The sequence below is a fragment of the Cupressus sempervirens genome, chromosome 3, assembly GCF_028749045.1.
Source record: "Cupressus sempervirens isolate cs-2001-9-10 chromosome 3, ASM2874904v1, whole genome shotgun sequence".
In the NCBI taxonomy this organism is placed as follows: domain Eukaryota; kingdom Viridiplantae; phylum Streptophyta; class Pinopsida; order Cupressales; family Cupressaceae; genus Cupressus; species Cupressus sempervirens.
This window is the reverse complement of record NC_143120.1, coordinates 870,849,994-870,871,912: the sequence shown is the minus strand read 5'-3', so window position 1 is coordinate 870,871,912 and position 21,919 is coordinate 870,849,994. Positions and strand designations below refer to the sequence as shown.

General features: G+C 34.6%; 1 protein-coding gene across 9 annotated transcripts in view; it reads left to right on the top strand.

Moving 5' to 3' along the window:
* Positions 1-21,919, top strand: part of LOC149569560 (uncharacterized) — a 57,001-nt gene that overhangs the window by 2,357 nt on the left and 32,725 nt on the right. Inside the window, exons 2-5 of one of the 9 annotated variants that reach the window (XR_016362770.1) lie at positions 7,791-7,866; positions 16,637-16,737; positions 17,096-17,340; positions 17,804-18,164. Coding sequence is in view for 1 of the 9 variants with exons in the window: in XM_089822234.1 (XP_089678360.1) it covers positions 16,654-16,737; positions 17,079-17,340 (346 nt within the window). In the remaining 8 variants the exon portion in view is untranslated. Of the gene's footprint in view, positions 1-7,790; positions 7,867-16,636; positions 16,738-17,078; positions 17,341-17,803; positions 18,165-21,919 lie in introns of all 9 variants that reach the window. The other 8 variants (XR_016362767.1, XR_016362768.1, XR_016362766.1 and 5 more) reach the window with 8 other exon arrangements.

Below are 21,919 nucleotides of genomic sequence, written 5' to 3'. Positions count from 1 at the left end.
ACACTTAGACAAAATACTTCCAACCATGCAGGATTGTAAGCAAGCCTAGGATGCTCTTGCATCACTTACCTCTTAGATACACAAATGCATCCTTAGGTAATGCCTTAGTGAATATATCAGCTATCGGCTCCTTTGTGTTCACAAATTCTAGTCTAACTCCTTTGTCTTGCACTAATTCCCTCAAGTAATGATACTTAATTGAAATATGCTTGGTCTTTGTGTGCATCACAGGATTCTTGGATATGTTTATAGCACTTTTGTTATCACAATAAATCACCATATGTTTAGTAATCTCTTCTTTCATTCGTTCCAACAATTGTTTGATCTACACAATGTTTGAACAATTAACTGTTGCAAGAACATACTCAGCTTCTGTTGTGGATTGAGAAATATAGTTTTGCTTCTTGCTTGTCCATGAAATCAATTTCTTGACTAGAAAGAAAGTGCCCCCACTTGTACTCTTTCTATCATCAATGTTTCCAGCCCAGTCAAAATTTGCGTAAACTTCAGCTCAAACTTGTCATTCTTCTTATACCATAAACCATAGTCTTCTGTCCCTTTCAAATTTCTCAATATCCTTTTCACATCCATCATGTGATTCTCCTTAGGATTAGTAGAAAATCTTGCAACAATACTAACAACTAATGCAATGTTAGGTTTGCTATGAACAACATATTGCAATTTGTCAATCATTGATCTATACAATGTCTGATTTACTTTAGCAGAATTATCATTCTTTGAAAGTTTATGTCCAGTAGCCATATGTGTTCCAATTGGTCTTGAATCTTCCATTCCAAAGGTCTTTAATGTCTCCTTGATATACTTTGATTATGTAATGTATATACCTCATTTTATTTGATAGACTTGCAAACCAACAAAGAATTCAATCTCTCCAAACATTGACATCTCAAATTCTTTCTTTATCTCATTAGCAAGCGATTTGCACAATAAACCATGTCCTCCAAATATGATATCATCAACAAACATTTCAGCTAGCAATATCTTGCTTTTAGATTCTTTTTTCAAGTACAAATTGCTATCGTCATTAGTTCTTGCAAAATCAATTTTCATCAAATAAGTATATAACCTTTCATACCATGCTACAGGAGCTTGTTTCAAACCACACAATGCTTTGTGCAACTTACATACTATGTTCCTCTTGCTAGGGTCAACAAATCCTTTAGGTTGTTCAATGCTAACTTCTTCCTCTAAGATTTCATTTTGAAATGCAAATTTCGCATCCATTTGATATACCTTGAATCCTTTGTAAGCAGCATAAGCAAGTAATGTTCTTACTCCTTCCAACCTTGCAACTGGGGCAAATGTCTCTCCATAGTCAATTCCTTGCTCTTGTGCATATCCCTTACAAACCAATCTTGTTCCTTGTGATTTCACCTTTTTCATTCAACATATTTTTGAATACCCAATCACATTCTTGTCCTTTAGCCTTAGTACCAATGTCCATGTTTTGTTTTTCTCTATTTGATCAATCTCCCCATCTGTTGCTTTTATCCAATCTTCATTCTCAAGTGCATCTTTAACTGTTCTTGGCTCGAACTCACATAGTAAACATGTATCATTCTTCAACTTGTTTCTTGTCATGACTCCTGAAACTTTGCCTCCAATGATATGATCTAGTGTATGGTGTCTTCTCACATATTTTGCTAAGATAGGTTCAAATCTTCTTTCTCCTTGTGGTTGTTCACTTAGTTCAGCTTGCTCATCTTCTCCAGATATCTTCTGCTGTAACTCGGCTTCCTTTGTTTGATGTTTGTCTCCTCACTCTGTGACTCAACTCTTACAACCTAATGTTCGACAGCTTGTTGACGCTCGACCAAGCTTGTCTGTTGATGCTCGACAATCTATTTCTCTGGTTTAGGTAAAGTACTTGGTTTTCCTTCATAGATGTATACAAAGTTTTTGTAATCTTTAGGTTTCTTCTTGCATTCTTCATTCTTTTCTGCAAATTTTTCAACTCTAACATTTGCACTTCCACAATTTTGTTAGTGTTAGAATTCAAACACTTGTATGCCTTGCTTTTAGTGGAATATCCTAAGAGTATACCTTCATCAATACCCTAAGAATATACCTTCATCACTTTTTGTATCAAGTTTTCCTTTCCTTGCATCTTTCAATAAGTAATACTTGCTTCCAAAAACTTTGAAATATTTGACATTAGGTGCATAACTATACCATAATTCAAAAGGGGTTTTGTTTGTACCTTTCTTGACTTGAACTTGGTTCAATTTATAGACAATAGTACTTATAGCTTCTCTCCAATATTTTTGTGAAACATTCTTTTCCATCATCAGTGTTCTTGCACAGTCCATGATTGATCCATTTCTTCTTTCAACTATCCCATTTTGTAATGGAGTTCTTGGTGCTGACATTTGTCTTTTGATTTCTTAGTCATTGCGGAATGCATCAAACTCCTCAAATACAAATTCACCTCCTCTATCTGATCCCAAGCATTTCAGACTCTTACCTGTTTCCTTTTCAACTCTAGCCAAATACCACTTAAACTTTTGAAAAGCATCAAATTTTTCTTTTAGAAACATCATACTCATCATTCTAGAGAAATCATTAACGAATATAATAAAGTACTTGTCACCCTAATCCTAATAGCTTTGCACTGCAATAAGACCACGTAAATCATTATGAAACAACTCTCAAAATATCATCAGAAGAATAGGCCTTGCTCTTGAAACTAGACTTTGTTATTTTTCCCATTTGACATTTTTGGCACATCACTTTATCAGGTTTTCTCAATCTTGGTAATCCACTTACTCTTTCCATCTTACTAATGCTTACCAAATTATCAAAATTCACATGACATAGCCTCTTATGCCATAACCAAACATCTTCAAAGTGTGCAAATAGACATGCATCTTCAGATAGGTCTAGATGGAACAAGTTGCCTCTTGTTTGCTCTCCACTTCCGATCAGTTCACTAGTATCATCATAGGTCTTTGCCTTCTTGTTTTTGAATTCAGCTCGGTAGCCTGAACTATTCAACTGTGCCACACTAAACAAATTATATTTCAGTCTAGTAACTTAATATGCATTGTCACATCTGATCCAAACTTGTATCACCAGTCATATGATATGAGCAACCACTATCAATTATTCATTTATCATTCTAACTCACATGTGCGATTAGAGTAGTTTTCTCAAGTTTTCACCTTCATCAGATTCATCTTTCATTGCAACATAAACTTCTTCAGCATATTCATCAGAATCACTTTCAGAACCATCTTTTTTAGCAATGTAACAAGATTTCTTACCTTTTTCGTTGTAGTCTCTATTACCTCAGTTGTCTCTTCTTCCTCAGTATTTGTTGTCTTTTCTTTCCTCCTTTTCATGTCTGTAAGGATACCTTGCAGCAATATGACCAACTTGGTTACATGTAAAACATATTATATGAAGTTTACATTTGTATTTGCCTTTTCCTCTTAGTAGCCACCTTGCCAATAATGCTTCTATATCATCAAGATCATCATTTGATTCGGTATCATTGTCCACAGGCTTACTTTTTGAACTTTTCTTTCTTTTAGGTCCACCAAGGGTTAGTTGAGATTTGAAAGCACATTCAACAGTAGAAAGTGTATAATTATCAACATTTGACAATTCAAATGCAGTGAGTCTACCAATTAGACTATCCAAGGTCAGATCATTACCAGGTGTACATCTCAGTTCTTGTATTGCAAATACTCTAATTGGATAGATAAGAAGTAAAGTTCTCAATACCTTGCTTATCACAGTTTCATCATATATGTCTGCTCCAGCTCCTCGAATTTTATTCACCACTTACTTTGATTCGCGTAGTTTTCATTGTCATGTTTCCTCACTCGGAATAGATTTGAATTCGAGTTGTTATGATAAAACTTTAAGTAACAAGCTTGGGTAAGAGTAATTGTGAATGCTTACTTGCTTGACTTGAACATAGACCAAGCTTAATTGTGACGAAGGGTGCTCCCCTCAATACCTTAAACACATAACAGGAACAAAGAAGTAACAACAATTTGGGAGAACAAAATATGGGTTTCTTATTATCGCCGCAAATGCGGAATTATAGAATCCAGAATTGCAATATGCTAACCCACATGGGCACCTTCATTACATTAATCTGCAAGACAAAGCTGTGAACTATCACCCAAAGCTGTTGTAGACAATATTCCGACATTTCTTAAATAGGCAATTATATGCCGCTCAGGAAGGTTCTAGACACTCAAACTTAATACCTAGGGCCGATAGACCCTAACAATACATATATAGTTAGCCAAATACATTTTTGACATTTATTTTGGAAGTTTTGGTGAGCCCAACTTTGGAAGGCCATAACTCTCGAACTGTTGCTTCGATTGGCTATTATAACCACTTTTTGGAATCCTCAGCTTTTGATCTATTGGCTCGGATCCGTGCAAGTGCCCATTAGTCAAGTTTTCGAGCATCATCCGAGCAAATTTAGGCCTTCAATGGTGAGCTAGAAGTTTTTATACCAAAATTGCACACCAAAAATCCGCAATAAATCCATGAATACACATGATATGACACTGAGCCTCAATTGGTAGGTTGATATATCCAAGATAAACATCCACCTCTGAAATTAGGACATTCTGAGCTCATATGATTGACTTACTAAGTAGCAAGCCTCCACAAACAACAACTCTGCATTAAGACAACCCTTATTCAAACAATTGAAATGAAATATTTTTGGTTGATGCAAGATTGCTCTTACACCCAGGATGCTCCTGCATCAAATTGTTAGTGTGTCGTGCATGGTTAGTTGATACTTAATTTTTAGTTTGCATCCATTGATGGGATTGGAGAGGAAATATTGATTTGAAAATCATTTCGATATAGCTTAGAAGCATGCACTAGGTGGGTGGAGTCACTAACAAGATTGCATCTAGCAGAGTACAAGTTTATTCATACTTTCTTGCTTCGATAGGTAGAAGTAGAAGTGGAAGTATTAGAAGATAGTATGTTTAAATTGAAGTTCAAGAGTTGAAAATTGTGAAACCAAATCTTTAGAGTCAAGTCGATATGTATTGATATACAGTGCAAGTCCCCTTAGTGATCCAACAAATCACATCATTTCAGCTGAGCGAGTATCCACAATAGAAGGAATCTTTAAGTCACCTTGTGATCTTTCTTTGCAATCTTAGCATAAGATGTGACTTTATTCAAGAGAGGATTAGGTATTTAGTGTTTCATTTTGAGACTTTAGGTGTTTGATTCTGTATGTTGTAGTGGAACAATACTCACATCAATTGAAATAGGTGCTAGAAGGAGGGCCTTGATTGAAGTTTTCTCAAGAATTTGTCAAAGTTGAAAATGGTGAAAAATGGTTCTTCCTAGATCACAATAGCCTAGAGCAACTTGGGGAACACTTTAAGATCAAATTGTAGCTACTTTGCACTCAATTGCTTGGGAGGAGAAAAGGAAATATAGAAAATACTTGGAGGTTGCAGATTTGTTGAACCAAGAAGAAAGGAAAGCACCTTAAAATTCATGTATTTACTTTCGATTGCATTGTAAAACTCAAATGTCAAATGAAGAATATAAGAGAAGAACATGAGTCCAAGAGACAAAACACGAATATGATGCGGAAACCCAACATAAGCACCGACCTATACAATCTGAACACTTACTCAACAACTTTATATGAGAATCAACCCTACAATATTCAGGGCTCCAACCCATACAACTTCTCAATTTGTTAATTGCTACAGTGAAATGATTGTCAAATTCAATACAAGCCTTCAATCTGTAAAACATACATATAAGATTGAGGAAGGTAATTTGTAAATTGGAATGATCAATACTGTCAACCAAAACCTCTGATGTTACAAATGATAACTGAATATATGAACAACTGTATCGGACACAACAAAACATTTTCTTTTCTTCCAAATCACTTATGTTCTTAAACAACAATGTTTAAAATCTAGTATAAGTATTGCAATATAATTTCAATTACATAATAAACAATATCTCTCTGCAAACTGAGAATCTGTAACCCAACTATCAAACATTTTGCTGATATCAGAGATTCTGAAACATACTGGATTGGATTATTATTTGTTCTTACTGCAGATAAAATTTAATCATAATCTAAGTTACATAATGCAACACAAGTGTTTGGTTCTGATATACAAATTTATTTACCTTTCTATGCAGAAGAGTCTGTTAATATCATCTCTGACCTGTGACAAGTCTTACTTCATCTCTTAATACTGTGAGTCGCCTCCGCCTTCATACCTAACACATTCTAGTTTTGGTCATCTCTTTTATCTAGGAAAATACGCATGGCACATAACATTGTTTTATAAAGTTGCTGTATTTTCCATCTGTCAATTTGTACTTTCAGAAACTTGAGTTACATCAACCGCTGAACTTTCTCAACACAAATATGGTTTAACTCGTCAGTGCTGTCCTCCCTCTCAATTATTTTCATGTGCGTCTTAGAGCACTGTCTTTATCTTGCTAAAAATAGTTGTCACCATACATCTCATTATTTTCAATATCTTTGCACACACATATAGAGGATTGATCTGTTGAGACGAGTTGAATAAGTTAAAACTAATTCTCCAACCACTGCTCATTACTGATTGTTATCAGTCAAACATATACGCTAATTGTTATTTGCTTTTGGTCATCTCACCAAACTGATTTGTCTGTTTATGCCATGTGGACTGTGGTTGGAATTGTTCAAGACCAACTAAACCTTGCAATGAAATGATTGTTTATCCAAACCATGGCCCCAATGATTTATTTTAAGTTTATTCAAACTCATTTACATAGCTGCTGCTTCTTGTACAATGGGATTCGATATTTGTCTTTTTCCCACATCCACATGTTCTACATGCAACTTCCAAACTGCTCATGCTGTGTTGATGGTCACATAAGAATAATATTCTTTTGCTCAACATAAATCTCATCGGGTTGACAAGAAGGCAAGCAGCTGACTCAGAAAGAACAACCATATGCAGGCGACATGATAGAACCCAACATCAGAAGTTTCAGCAAATGAATTCAAAGACACTGCTGTTTTTATTGCTACTTTATCTTGAGATCATCAGACAAATATACAATCATTTGTCTGATAAATAAATGGTCTTCCACCTGTCAAAACAGCCTGACACATATTATTGAAAAATATCTGAAACCTGACAAATTCAAAAACTTCATTCATGTCATCATTGGCATGCGGTAGAAATTATTTTATGAAGATTATTTGTCCAATAAACATTATAAATGTTTGTCTGCAGTTCTTATGTCAACTCTATTAATTTGGACGAATTTGCACACAAATCGCAAAACAAGTCCATTTGCATTAAATCATTTTCAAGGCTTATAAACATTTCTCTCTTAGCTACCAATGCAGGCATCCTGGCACTGGAGACAGATCCAGATGCATGTGGGAGTGGATCCCAGAGGCGTGTGCCTGTTGGATGCACCCCCTAGGCACCTACATGCACAGGGATGCCTCCTAGAAGCATCCATGTGCATCATGATGTTAGGAGGATGCTTTTGACTAGCACTCACAAGGCACATCCGAGTGCTTCCAGACGCCTCAATGGGCCTAGGACCAATTTTTTTTTTTCTTAAGGACTTTCTGCCACTTAAACTTTATATTAGCACATGCAAATAAGAGTTTTTAATCTTTCTTTTCCTTCTAAATCCTAAAATGACCCTAAAAGAGGAGGCCATTCAACCATTTTTCATCTCATTTTGTTCACAACTAGACTCTCTTCTCATTAGGTCTCCATTTTGGCATTTTGAAGGCATGGCAATTATTTTCAAAGAGGATCATTTGTAGGGCAAGAGATAGCTTCCACAAAGGAGTTTAAAGCATCTAAGGTAAGCATTTTGTCCCATTCTTGAGTCCTGTAATGATTTTTATTGAGATGTTGATATTTTTTTTCACGTTTGTAATAAAATTTTCAAGTTTTTTTTAATTAAAAAAAAAGAAACAATTTTAGCTATCTAATTGAGTAGTTTTGTATCACTTTTTTGCATTTGTATGCTTGATATTCATAGCTTTTTTCTAATTTAAATTTATTTTAGATTGTATTGTGCAAGAATGGCTGCCATTGTTAGTCAAAGTTCAGTGGGAGAGCAAGGAGCTGATAATTTCAAATTGATGTGTGATCTTCTTTTGGAGACATACCCCAAGAATCTCATAGGTTTCCGGAGGTGGCTCATATCTTTGGAAGTGTATTTTTGGTCAAAGTAACAAATGCAAACCATTCAATAGCTCTTATTCCCAGGTCAAACTTCATTTTATGGGCCCTTCTGGTCAAGGAGTGACAATGTGCAAAGATGCAAATGGGAAAGGGATGTGTAATGTACAAATAGCTTCATATTTAAAACAATAAGAAGCTGCTGATAATTTGGGTAAAAGATAAAAACAAGTTTTTATCAACCTCCATCCGAAAAGAAAACACTGCAATTACCCACAACCGATTGTATGCTCCAAACATCCATTCTTGCAAGTACTTGTATCGGGAGTGGAGGAGGAAGAAGTAGAAACTATTGCCCGCAAAAGAGGTCCATTGGACACCATATTTAAAATGGAGGCAAGAGAGATTGCTGATCAAGATATTGCACGTTGCATCCATGCCAATGGTCTTACTTTCAACTTGGTGAGATCACCATATTGGAAGGAAATGGTGGCAGCCATAAATAAAGCACCAACTGATTACACAAGTCCCAGGTATGAAAGGTGTGTACTACTCTATTGCAAAAAGAGAAGGTTTGTGTAGAGAAAGCTATTTAATCAATTAGAAATTCATGGAAAACTTCAAGTGTTACTATTGTTTCGAATGGATGGAAAGATATGAAAAATTTACCATTGATAATGTGATTGCAGTGTCACCCACAGGGGCAATGTTTTTGAAGGTAGTTAATTGTGAAGGGTAAAAAGATTAGAATTCATTTCCAAAATTCTCATTGAGGCCATAGAGATGGTGGATAGTGAAAATGTGGTCCGGGTGGTTACAGACTGCCAAAAATTGTAGGGGTGCAAGTGCTTTGTTTGAGGGCTGATATGACCATATTTTTTTGGACAATATGTGTCGTACACTCCCTCAACTAGGTCATGCAACAAATTGGCACTTAAATAAATTAGGTGAAGGATTTTACCAAATGGGAGAGGAGATACAAATGTTTGTGATGATCCATCACATGTCACAATCGATTCATTCTCCAAATTGGAGTTGTTCAAGGTAAATTCTAATTACTAATATTTAATTTATTTAATTTGAATAAATTAGTTATGTTCAATTATTAAACTGTATATAACTTTGCTTAATATTTATGGACTCTTGACCTTTAATAGTTATTGGAAAGGAGGTCCTGTTCCAATGGTCAGGATAATTATATCAAACTGTAGTGCACCATGCAACATAATTCTCTCGCACATGTGGCAATTCTATGTGTTGTAGTGGAACAAAAATCACATCAATGTATTCTTTGTAAACATTTTTATCTTTCTTATAGGAAAAAGTTAATCTTTCTGGGTCCAATGGTTCCTAGCTACATGGACTAGTTGAAAAGCCTTTTGGATAGTAGCCTTCTCGAGATGAAAAGTTATTTGCCTAGTTGCATCCCACATGGTATGGTGTTCCAATTCGCATTATAGCAATTGTAGGTCCCTAAATTTTTTCAGAGTTGGTAAATGGTTGGGTGCTATTGCTCTCACTAAATCAAGTGCCCGTGGATTGTAATAGGAGGTGGCTTGGCCCCTTTGTCATAGAAGATTTTAAACAATCATCCTCCTGGTATTTGAATTACAGGTTTCTTGATACCATTCTTTTTGTTTTTTCCCTATTGAGCCCATTGTACCTTTTTTCAGCCCTGGGGATGAATTCTAAAGTCTTTTGAGTCACAATTCTTTGATGAGCCATTTTGAAAATTTTAATACAGATAGATGTACATTCATTGGTTGAGGGAGTACTATATACTTGGTATTTCAAGTTGGGGCACACGAATGTTTCCAAAATTTCCATTGGAGTTTATTTAAATCTTAAAAATCTTCCATAGCCATGGCGCAAACAAATTTGAAGCTCAAATATATGCGCCCTAACTTTCCCCTATACAACATATCTTTCAGTTCCTTTAGTAACAATGATTTCTCTATTTTTTCAGTAAAACTATTCAATGTTTGAAAGCTCTAAATATTCCCCAATGAAATTAACTCTTGGAATGCCCTTGTTACAATGTCTAGTTGAGTATCTTTCCTCCACTTCTGGTTTTAACAATTCAATTTTAGGATGAGAAGAATTAGGGCAGAGTATTTTCTTTTATTACTTGGCACTTGTATGTGCATAGTAATTGCTATTAATGGCAACCTCCAATAATGCTTCAGCTCTCTTTTTGTTTAGAATGTTTAAAAATGTCATATTGCCTAAGGATCTGGAAACTTTTGATGTGATTAAAAGATCACATGGATATGTATTGATTGAAAAATGATCAAAGGTGTGGGGTAAATTAGGGAAAACAAAGTTGCATGCTTTTACCTTTTGCTTCTTTACCTAGAAAATGACATGTTGCCAATTAAAATTCATTAAGTGGCGTTAGGATATGTCATCTCTATCCCAATCATCATAGGTACATTAGAGAATTACATTGATGACATGCCCTTGTTTGAAATGTGGCAATATTTTATTTGTCCTTGAAGCTATGGACCTGTATAAATAATTATATTCGTTACATTTTTTAGTAGAAATGAGACACATCAAGCTAGGTGTATGCCACGTAGTTGTAAATATCCTAAGATCAAACAACACACATTGATTGAGAAATCAATTGCAAAATAGAGGGACTAAAACTAGTCAAAACCTAATTGTTCTTTCACAAAGAAAAGTTGAAAGTATACATTTCCTTAAAAAATTAATAAATGAAAGCTTGGACCCACCATAGAGGTGCATTGATCCACTTAGCCTATCCTTATTCATTCCATAAGATGTGAGCCTATGTGGGTGCCCGCATGTTCACTATTGGGATCAAAAACTATGTTAAATAAATGTTAGATTTGACTTGAATGAACCACCATTATCCTTTGTTTCATTTGACCAAAAATCGAATGACACATGTTGACCAACACATGATCAACAACCCAAGGTAAGATGATTTAATCAAAAGTGCTTGTTTGCTTATGCCTTTTTTTTGTATGGAGTAATAAGATATGCAACTACCTATGGTAAGTATGCTAAAACAAAGAGCTGATGCCCAATAACTTTTGCATGTTGGAAACTTCACTTAAGTGATATGCTATAGGTGCTTGCAAGTCACTTCAAAATTAGAACAAAAGCGCATGGACAAATATAAATGAGTTTTTAGACAAATGCAAACGAAGGGTTTCAAAACTATGTCATTTAGGTTTATTCAAGGTTTGAGGGCCTTTATACAAAGATGAGTACTTCCAAAGGCACTAGCCGATTAGGAAAACCCTATGAATGATAAGCACAAACCTAGCTTATTAATGCTCTTTTCTATCACTTACAATGACTTCCTAGGATACTAGATGGTAATTTTATTAAATGTCGTGTTTGGTACATGATAGAGGGGTTCAATTTCCAATTTGGTATTTTGGTAACCCTATGATTTTATTTTACTGTTTTTCAAGAAAATATACATCTAAACATGCTAAATATTAATATTTAAAACCGTAATCATAAATCGTAAAAAAATAAGTTTTATGGTTACTATTAGGGCATATTATATTAAGACAACTTTTTTTGTTCCCAATCTTAAATTGCTTAAAAAAATAGTATTTAGTTAGGATTAGCAATTGATAATGATGCTTTCATATTCCACATTTATCAGGGTTTAGGGGGGTTAAAGTTTGATTAGATTTTTGTATGAACTAAAACCTTACACTTAGAACCCCACTTTGTAATAGCCCTTTGATATTATGTGTATTTCAAAGGCAGGTTCTTACTCCTATAAATATATTTAAAGGGGCATATGAACATAACCTTTGCCAAGGGGCACATCTCATTAAATACAACCTATCAACATGAAACCAATAGTTAATATATGTATCTATGCAATATATATATATATATATATATTTCATAGATCTATATTGTTATATTTTTGATAACATTTAATCAAGGAGATGTCCTTTAGGTTAACACTATATCTTTTATCCGATTGACGCTATAAAACATTAACACTCCCTCTTAGCTATGGAGGATGAACACGATTCATACACAATATGAATAACATATGACCTTAATGTTAAAATGGTTTCTGGAATGTCAACTCATTTAACTTCCCAGTTTATTGAATGCCAACTCATTTGGCAAATGTCAACTCATTTGACATTTTAAAGTCAACTCATTTGACATTTTAAAGTCAACTCATTTGACTTTAAATATCAACTCATTTGATATTTGAATGTCGACTCATTTGGCAAATGTCAACTCATTTGACATTTTAAAGTCAACTCATTTGACTTTAAATATCAACTCATTTGATATTTGAATGTCGACTCATTTGGCAAATGTCAACTCATTTGATATTCACTAGGTGCCTTTGAGTAATGACCTCTGAACGTCAAGTTTGCAAGATATTCACCAAGTACTATGAGTAATGGCCTCCTGAACATCAATTTGCATAACATTCACCAAGTAGTAAAAAATGTTTATAAGGTATGTGCACACACATTCTCATAATGTGTACCATATAAACATTCACCATAATCTATCATGATCTGCATAGACATCGTAAGACATCCATCATAATAGAAAATTAAGTTATTGTAAGATCGTCACCTTTCAATAACTCCTACAAATACAAGTGATAATCATTTGGAAGTCTTCACTTCCTCATGATGTACATAGGGTCCATACGAAATAACTTTTATTAATAAGTAATTCAATAGTACAATAAATATCCTGAGACTCTTCTCATTAATTTCAGCATACCAAGTTTACTTCGGAAGTGATCCAATTTTATTTTGCTAGAGGCTTGGTGCAGATAATAAAGAGCTTCCTCTTAATCTAGAATTTTACAAAATCTTTGAGGTTCTTTTAGAATGCAAGATTCTTTGAATCCAAGTTTGAATTTCTGATTTCAGCGAGAGAAGCTTGATGTTTGATTTTGTCTAGACATCTCACTGCAGTGTGACCATACTTGTCACATCTAAAACATTGTACATGAGAAAGATCTTTTTGTTTCTTGAATGGTTGTTTATCATTCTTTCCCTTTTTCCTTTTTAAGTTTGTGGTGTGAGCCTGAATGTCTTCATTTGTGGACTCTGTGTCAATTCCTCTAGTTTTTCGATTACACTCTTCTTGAATGCAATCAGCTTTTAGTCGATTGAATTTTGGGGGTTCAGGACGAGCACCTATTCCTTGTCTAAAGTTTTCCCATGAAAAAGGCAGCCCATTTAATGATACCATAATTAACTCTTTGCTATCATAGTTGTGATCAACTGTTAATAGTTGGTTTCTTAACTCTGTTATCCTCATAAAGTATGATGTGATGGACTTTCTGTTCTTCATTTTTATATTATTGAGTTGATTTTTCAAAGTGAGAATCCTGCTAGTGTTGTTGATCTCAAACATGTCTTCTAGAGCTTTGAACATATCATATGCAGATTCTAATTTTGTGATAATAGGTAGTAGATGATCTTTTACTCCATCTACTAATAATTCCATTGCTTTGGTGTTGTCAATTTCCCATTCATCAGTCTTCTTATTTTTTGGAGGATTTTCCACAATCATTGTTAACTTTTGTTTTCTTAGTATCACCGTTATACACAATTTCCATGCTTCAAAATTTGAAGCACCTTTGAGTCTATCTTCAATCCTCATTCCGCTTATCATTTTGATAAGTAGGGTTTAATAATGTTTGAGCGCACTGATTAAATAAATCTAATCTGAATCATCTCTTAGACCAGCTCTGATACCGTGTTAAAGTTTGATTAGATTTATAAATTTAGATTTTTGTATGAATTAAAACCTTACACTTAGAACCCCACTTTATAATAGCACTTTGATATTATGTGTGTTTCAAAGGCGGGTTCTTACTCCTATAAATAAATTTGAAGGGGGATATGAACATAACCTTTACCAAGGGGCACATCTCATTAAATACAACCTATCAACATGAAACCAATAGTTAATATTTGTATCTATGCAATCTATATATATTAATATATATTTCATAGATCTATATTGTTATATCTGTGATAACATTTAATCAAGGAGATGTCCTTTAGGTTAACACTATATCTTTTATCCGATTGATGCTATAAAACATTAACAAGGGGTTGGAAAAAAGACAAAATTGTGATATAAAGAAAATCCCACAAAGAGCATATTGTTATTAAACAAGCCTAATTGTTATCCTAAAGCTTGAAATGTGGTTAGTGTTATTGTTAGGCACAAAAACACAAAACAACATTTTACTTTTAAAAATACCCTATAAAGTCTGGTTTGCCTACTTTGGACCTTGGTTCAGCCAGGGTTCGATCCAGTTCTTGTTTGAGGTTTGGTTCAACTGTTAGTTCAGATAGTGTTCGAATACAGATAGTTTGTTTTGTCTGGGCCGAACCCAAGTTGAACTGGGGCAGACCAATGGCGAACTGGGTAAGTTTCCATTGAGAAACATTCTATAATTTAGTGTGGAAAACAAATATTTCAAAATTTGAATAATATCTTTAACATTACAAAACAAAATTTGTTGAAGTTCAGATATTTATGACATCAAATTAAACAATCTCTCAAAATTTCTTCCTGTGAAATTTTCATGACCTGTTTGATTAATTACAAGCTCTCTATAGTGATACATAATATCCAAAACATTAAACAATATCTTCAATAGGTGAAGGGAATTGCAAGCTACTTTTTAATATTTTTCAAGTAGGATGTTAATTACAAACAAAATCTATGTATAGTGAAAAAGTAATAAGTACTTGAGGACATGGAAATGGAGAATGTTATTGGTGCAGCCGATCCTATTGGCGTTGGTACTGTTTTGGAATCAACTAATGCCTTCGATGAAGAAGAGGAAGAAGATGAAGATTAGGATAATACATTAGATGATTGAAACTTAGTATAAAGTTCCAATTGTTGAGAGTCAAAAAAATGATACTTGAACTCAATATTATTATTTTAATATTTTGATTTTGGAATGATGCTCCGATCACAAGACCATGGTGTTTTTGTTGTTTTCGTGATACTATGCGACATTCTAATCTTAATACATGCTTCTAGGCTGCTACGCACATATATGTGTATGTATGTATGTTTTTGTACTAAGGAACCCAAACCCAATTTCAAAATTTGCTGTACTGGCAAACTGGTTATGAACCCAAACTGGCAACTGAGAAAATGATGCTAATCCTAAATACTGAAGACAAATCTTAGAGTTTAGGGATAGGGTTTGTGAATAAAAATATAATAAAACATTATTTTATGTTTAATTAATTATAAAAATGAATATGGGAAAAAGAGAATCAATAAAATGATGTTAACCCTTAACTAGATTTTGAGGGTTTATGTACCAACTTCAAACATGCTGATCTGATTAATGTGCAGTCAAATCCAAGAGGAATCCTTGAATGTATGCTGAAAACCATGGTTGGGAAGCCCTAAAGACCAGTATGTCTTCTTGCAGGAAAAGCCAGTGGAGAATAAAGTGAAAATGTGCAAACAAATTGCAGTTTACAGCCTTTATGGAAGGAAAAATGATTTATTAGGAGAGTATCTTGATATTGATATTGCTATATATTGCCAATATCAGTCAAGCAACCAGTGAAAATGGCTGTCAGCGTTTTCAAAATGTTTTAAAGATTTTGAAGAAAGTATTGTCCAGGCATCTGAGATCTGAAATATCATGATATTTTCAAGTTATCTTCTTCTCTTGTGTGAAAATCCCTTTATTTGAAGCTTGAATACCACCCTATCCCAAGTTATTGATTGGGATGACCCAACATACCACCCTAACAGCTCTGGTCCCGCACTGTCAATGGAATTGGTTGAGAGACCTGGTTTGAATCACAATGGGGCTACTATCTGATATATTTGGCATCTAAAATCTTCAATTAGAGCTGCATAGTTATAGAGACACTAAAATTCTTCCAATTGTTTGCTTGTTAAATTATTGTAGTACTTTAAGTTTCAATGCATTAGTGCTCACTGAAAATGTCTACCATCTTCCCTGCCCTCACTATTTCTTTTTGTTGCTGCTTAAAAGGTTACTCTCTTGCTAATCTATCTAGCATCTATCAGCTTCTCAGGAGGAGGGTGATAACATTATGTTTGTTTCTTATATTGAAAACTATTAATGCCCCACTGTTTGTTAGGTTTCTTATATACTCTGGATAACATGTTTTTTTGGAGTTTTACCACTTTATATTCTTAATTTGGCCCCATATGAGTGTGCTTTTTTCCGGATAACACTTCTACTATTTAATAGCATATTTGATCTTTCAAAAAAATAAAGTTGTACCAATGCAACCATATGAAGCCAGGCAATTATTTTAATTTTTTTTCCACATAGTTACTTTTGTTGTGGATAAACTGACTTATATTATTTCTTAGCTTAAACAATACCTTTAACAATGCTTTCTTACAACCCAGATTTTGGAGAACTTAGGAAATGTTATTTATAGTTTGTTGCAGCGTGGAAATGGATGAGGAAGTTAAATGCCTGCAACAAGGACTTGTTGAGGTTGAAATTGAGGCTGAGCATCTTCTCTTGGCAAAACAACAGGTGACTGATATGTTTGCCATTGAAAATTGCTTGGTTTTGAATCATGTACAATTGTGAGGCTTCTGAATAACTGTGTAGAAAAAATTCATAACATTGATAATTCTAGATCCCTCTTTTGAAATAACTGTCTAGAAAATCATCCATTTTAAGTAACTATGGAAAATAAGTTCATAAGATTGATACTTAAGATTTTAGATCTCTCAATGTCAGTGTAATGAAATTTTGTAGAGTTATTTCAAAAAAAGAAACATCTGAAATCTCAATGTTATGAAACTTTTCTATGTGGTTATTTGAAATGTGTCTCTATCACATCTTAATCATCTATCTCAAGTTGGAAACAGCTGGTAGAGTGTGACAGGTCCAGGAATAGCAACCGAGAGGCTCTAACAGCATTACGAAAGCAAGCTCACACTTCAAAAAGTAGTGTTCCTTCTCCATATGAATCACTCCTGAAACAAATGGGGAGAAATGATGCTAAAGTCAAGGAAATTTGCAGAAGTTGTGGGGACCATGATTCAAGTGAGAATACATGGATGATGTTTGCTGGAGGAGATAGTTTTTCACACTTACCGTTTCATGCAGTTCATGTCAGCTTAGAGAAAGGTACATATCAGCTTAGAGAAAGGTACATAACTGAAAGGGCACTCAATGAATTTTTGATTCTTAACAAGAAGAATTTACCAAATGTTTATACATGTATAGACTCATATTATCTCCATCCTTAAGCAAGGATGTAATCTACTTGCAAAGAGTTTTTAGTAGCCAGGTCAGTGATACCTTCTTCCATTTGTCTTATTGAGTCCTCAAAATACTTTATTTCAACAAAGTAGTCTTTTCTGCTCCATTCTGTCAAAGAAAAGTCTATGTAGGTCACTGCAGAAAACTTCACAGACAAGACCCAAAGGAAGGTCAATGCAACTTGTAGGATCATCACTGCATGTCCAGCCTGTGCAAATTATACCAGCTGTATGGACTCTATTAAATTGCTCTCTTTACCCTTCCACGATAAACAGATTTGTCACTCCAAGTGCTTCTTCGAAAATGACCTTGTTTGCCCTGTGAGCAGTGACAACAGTGCCAATAGTTGGAGAGATTGCAATCAGATCACAATCTGATCACAACCAGGTTTCAATATTCCACTGCATTCGACAGGGGCAGCTCCCTCATATAATGTGGGTATTTGTATTTTTGTGTACTTTTCACTTGAAAGTACAAAAAGGAGAAAGATAACACTAAAAGTGACTAGGTAATGGAAATCTTATTGGCAGGCATATGAGTGCCAGACACAATTTCATGACCGATGACAGTTACAGCAAGGGTTTAGGAACAAGATTAAATTTGGATATGTAATGGTGATGAAAGTAGGGAAACATAATTCTGCATACGGAGAAAAAGTCACCTCAACATCGTCAAACCAAGATGCCAAGGTATGAATGTGTTTCATCATCAGTTGAATTAAAGATTAATAGATCACACAAGTCCACAAAGAGAATATCTATTTGACATACGATAAATTGATAAAAACAACATCAAAAACAAATTCAAAACATACAAATACAATACATTCCTTATTATTTTTTTGAAAATATACAAGTTCAAAAGCCCTTAGATACAAAGAGTGAACATTAAAGTTCTCAAAAGTTTTCTACAAAATTCTCTTGAGTTTCCCCAATTTGTGTGCACATTTTGAAATTCTTTCATTTCATTCCCTGAGATGACATCTCTTGGAAGCTAAACAAATAACTTATTTATAACCTGAACTGATTCTTATCAGCCCTCCTTTCATTCTTGTCTCAAAAGCCTTCTCCCTTGCTAGTGCTGTCTTCTTGAGCATTCATTTGTATTGTTTTGGTGATGTATATAGGCTGTCCCAAGACTGCTATTCTGGTGCAAGTAGAAGAGCAATGGTTTGACAGCGCTGAGTTGCATTTTTATTAAAGTTTCTCTTGGCTTCTCAAGGAATACACTGTGTTGATAATACAATCATACATTTCATGAGACAACATATCTTTTAGACATTCTGTGTGACAATTCACATGCATTGTTGCATGCCAATCATAGCGCTGGCTGAAACCACAATTATTTTGAGGAATCAGTCAAATAGTTCAGGTGCTTTTCTTATGATTACACATTTTGCATGCAATTTCTACCATCACACTTGAGATTTTTACGTGCCCTACAATTAGGTATCTCGTGAGACCACATTTTATCAAGCATTTTGCTACTTTGTATTTTCTGCACTAATGGCACAAAATATGAGCCCACTGCTTTGAGACATTTTGTTTAATGACTATTGTGCACTGTCTGTAATTTTATATTCTGAAGTTTCTCCATGAACATCTCCAACTTATATGGAATAGAAATCTCCAGCAACATGCTTTGATGAATGTCCAAAACCATTTTCTTTACTCTCCATTTTACACAGGCACAGCAGGAGGATGCTGGTAAATATTGTGGAATTTGATTTTGTTCTTCTCACTTGCATTTACGTGAAAGATTTAAAGATTTTTCAACAGTTCTGTCATGTGCATTTCGTGCAACCATCATTATCCATTCACCATTTTCTTTAGGCATTTTGTCGAATACTTCCAACTCTGTCCATGATTTTTCCTTTTCTGCACGTCTCCCAGAGCATTTTCAGCTATAATATCTGTCAAAAATCTCCTGCTTATGCTTTGATGAAGTCAATACCTTATCGCAATGCCTCTATTTTGACATAGCTTGGTGGATTCTAGCACATATGTGGGATTTAGGCATCCATGCAATGATTTTCTTTGTTTGAACTTTGAGCAAATTAATTTTGAACACACTGAGAAACAATTGCCTTTTATGTGCCTCCATAGGTTGTGAATGAACAAAGGTAAGGATCTCAGCATAAGACTAGCCAAGTGCATTTGCTTGATAGCTTCCAAAGCCTCGTCAAATTTTTTTTTTTTTCCTGCAAAACATAAAAGAACGAATCCTCCTTTGATAAACTTCCATAGCTTTTATGCATGCCCTCCCAAGCATGCAAACTTTTTTGTTAATGTGTTTCCCAAGAAGTCTCCAAATTCTCCACAAACATATCTATTTAATCCTCTCTTGTGTTCATTTCACTCAATGTGATGGGTCATTTCTTTTAGGCATTTTGTCAAATAATTGAGGTGCATTCTTTGATCTTCTATGTTTTGTATGCATATATGTGGTGAAATCTTTGTATGTTCTTATAACCATTTTGAAGCTCCTATCTTGGTGTGCAAACTATAACTATTAATTTTTGTTCGTTGAGATGACATTCTGTCAAACAATTTGTGTACCATGGCTGGCGTTTAGCATTTTGCATGCATGTTTACAAGCATTTGCCTGAAAGTTTCTTAATCCTCTGTATAATCTACATGCACCAAGAAAACACATGCATTTGGAATTTAGAACATAGATTTTCATACAAAGTGGGATGTTCATCATGCTCTATTGTTGTTGATGGAAATAGTCATTGATGTCAAAGGAATCCATCAGCATGAACAAAACTATAAATATATCAATGTCAAAGGAATAATGATATGTATCTTGGAATATGTCACAAAGTCAAGAAGGAAATCAAGAGGGAACGTTTGAAGTCAATAAAGACACGAAGTAATAAGACTAAATGGACACAGGTAATTTAAAACTTTAACCACTGATATGGAAAATTCATTTGGCAACTTCCAAATTGTAAAACATATGACCAGTACCAGTAAGTAAAGCATAGCAATATCAAGCCACCATACTCTCATCACACATTACACAGTGGTTTTGCTATCGTAGAAACCTTTATTAGAAGGTAGCTCAGTATTGCAGAAAATGAGTTGCCCTGTTCAGAGCATACAGTTACTCTTTTCTGGGACTCCACCCTATTAGTAGTGACTTTGTACCTTGTTAGAAGTACAAACAGATCTGCTGGGATCTACATTGCCAAAGGATTTACAAAACTCTTTTTAGAGTTTACTCTATTAGGGTAGTTACAACTAGTACCTGTTAAGGTTCACCCGATTCAGGGATTTACCTTTTGTAACATTAGGAAACAACTAAATCACTGATCTGGGTGTGTCACTCTTTGTCTGTCAGATGCAATTAGTTCTATGATCTGCTACCACTATAGAATGCACTTCTTTGCTCAATGTCTTGATCACAACTCCTAGATCCCTGTGTGAACTCTTGATCTCCTTTCTTCTTTGCCTCCTTCACTGCTTGTTCACACTTTCTTCCACACAATGCTTGTTCCATTACAGTACCATTTGTGTATATGTGTTCTCTTTTGCCTCTTATCCTGTCCATGCATTCAAACTTTAAGCTTTCTGCTCACTCACTTTAAGCTTCTCACATATCTCGAAGTTTTATCATATTTTTTCTTCATCCTGTCGGCCTTCAACTGGATTTACCTATCTACTTCTTGGATTGATCAATATGTATTATCTTTCCCGACGTATCCTTGCACCTTTTCCTTATACTGATCCAATGATCCAACTCATACCAATGTAAACATCTCGTATCCTTCACTCTGTAGTAACGCACTATCTAATGTGATCCCATCTCAATATGTGACTTCTTTCATGATTGGTTATGATTTCTCTTAACATTTCCAACCTTTCTGCTATAGTCAATGATCCTCTCTTATGCTCATTGATCATTACTTGTGTTCTGCCTTTATTGATTATCCTTTGCCTTTACCGATTAACCTGTTGTGGTGAACTAATTTAGCTATTACCAATTAATGCCATGGATTGCCATATGAATTGCTATGGATTGCCATCAATGACAACCATATAATACTTTACTCATTCAAACTCCTTGAGTATTGGCACCAGTAGGTAATGCCAACAATCTCCTAATTATCTTCGAATGTCAACATCTTTTTCAGGGACTTAGAGACATTGGGATTTCAAAGACTCCACTGATGACTATTATGAGGTTATATGAGTTTGTGTGGGGCAGGTCTAGGACTCTGCAGGGTATCTCGGGCACTACTTGTTAGAAATAGAGATATTGAGAGGGGGGGTGAATCAGTGTTCCACAAACTTTTGCCCAACTATGGATAACATTAACAATATTTAAACTTGCATAGATGATCAAATTGAAAAGTAAATGTAAGCATAACACAATTAAACTCATAATACCATTATTTGTTAACCAGGGAAACCCATTTCCTAGCCAAGGGAAAACTCCA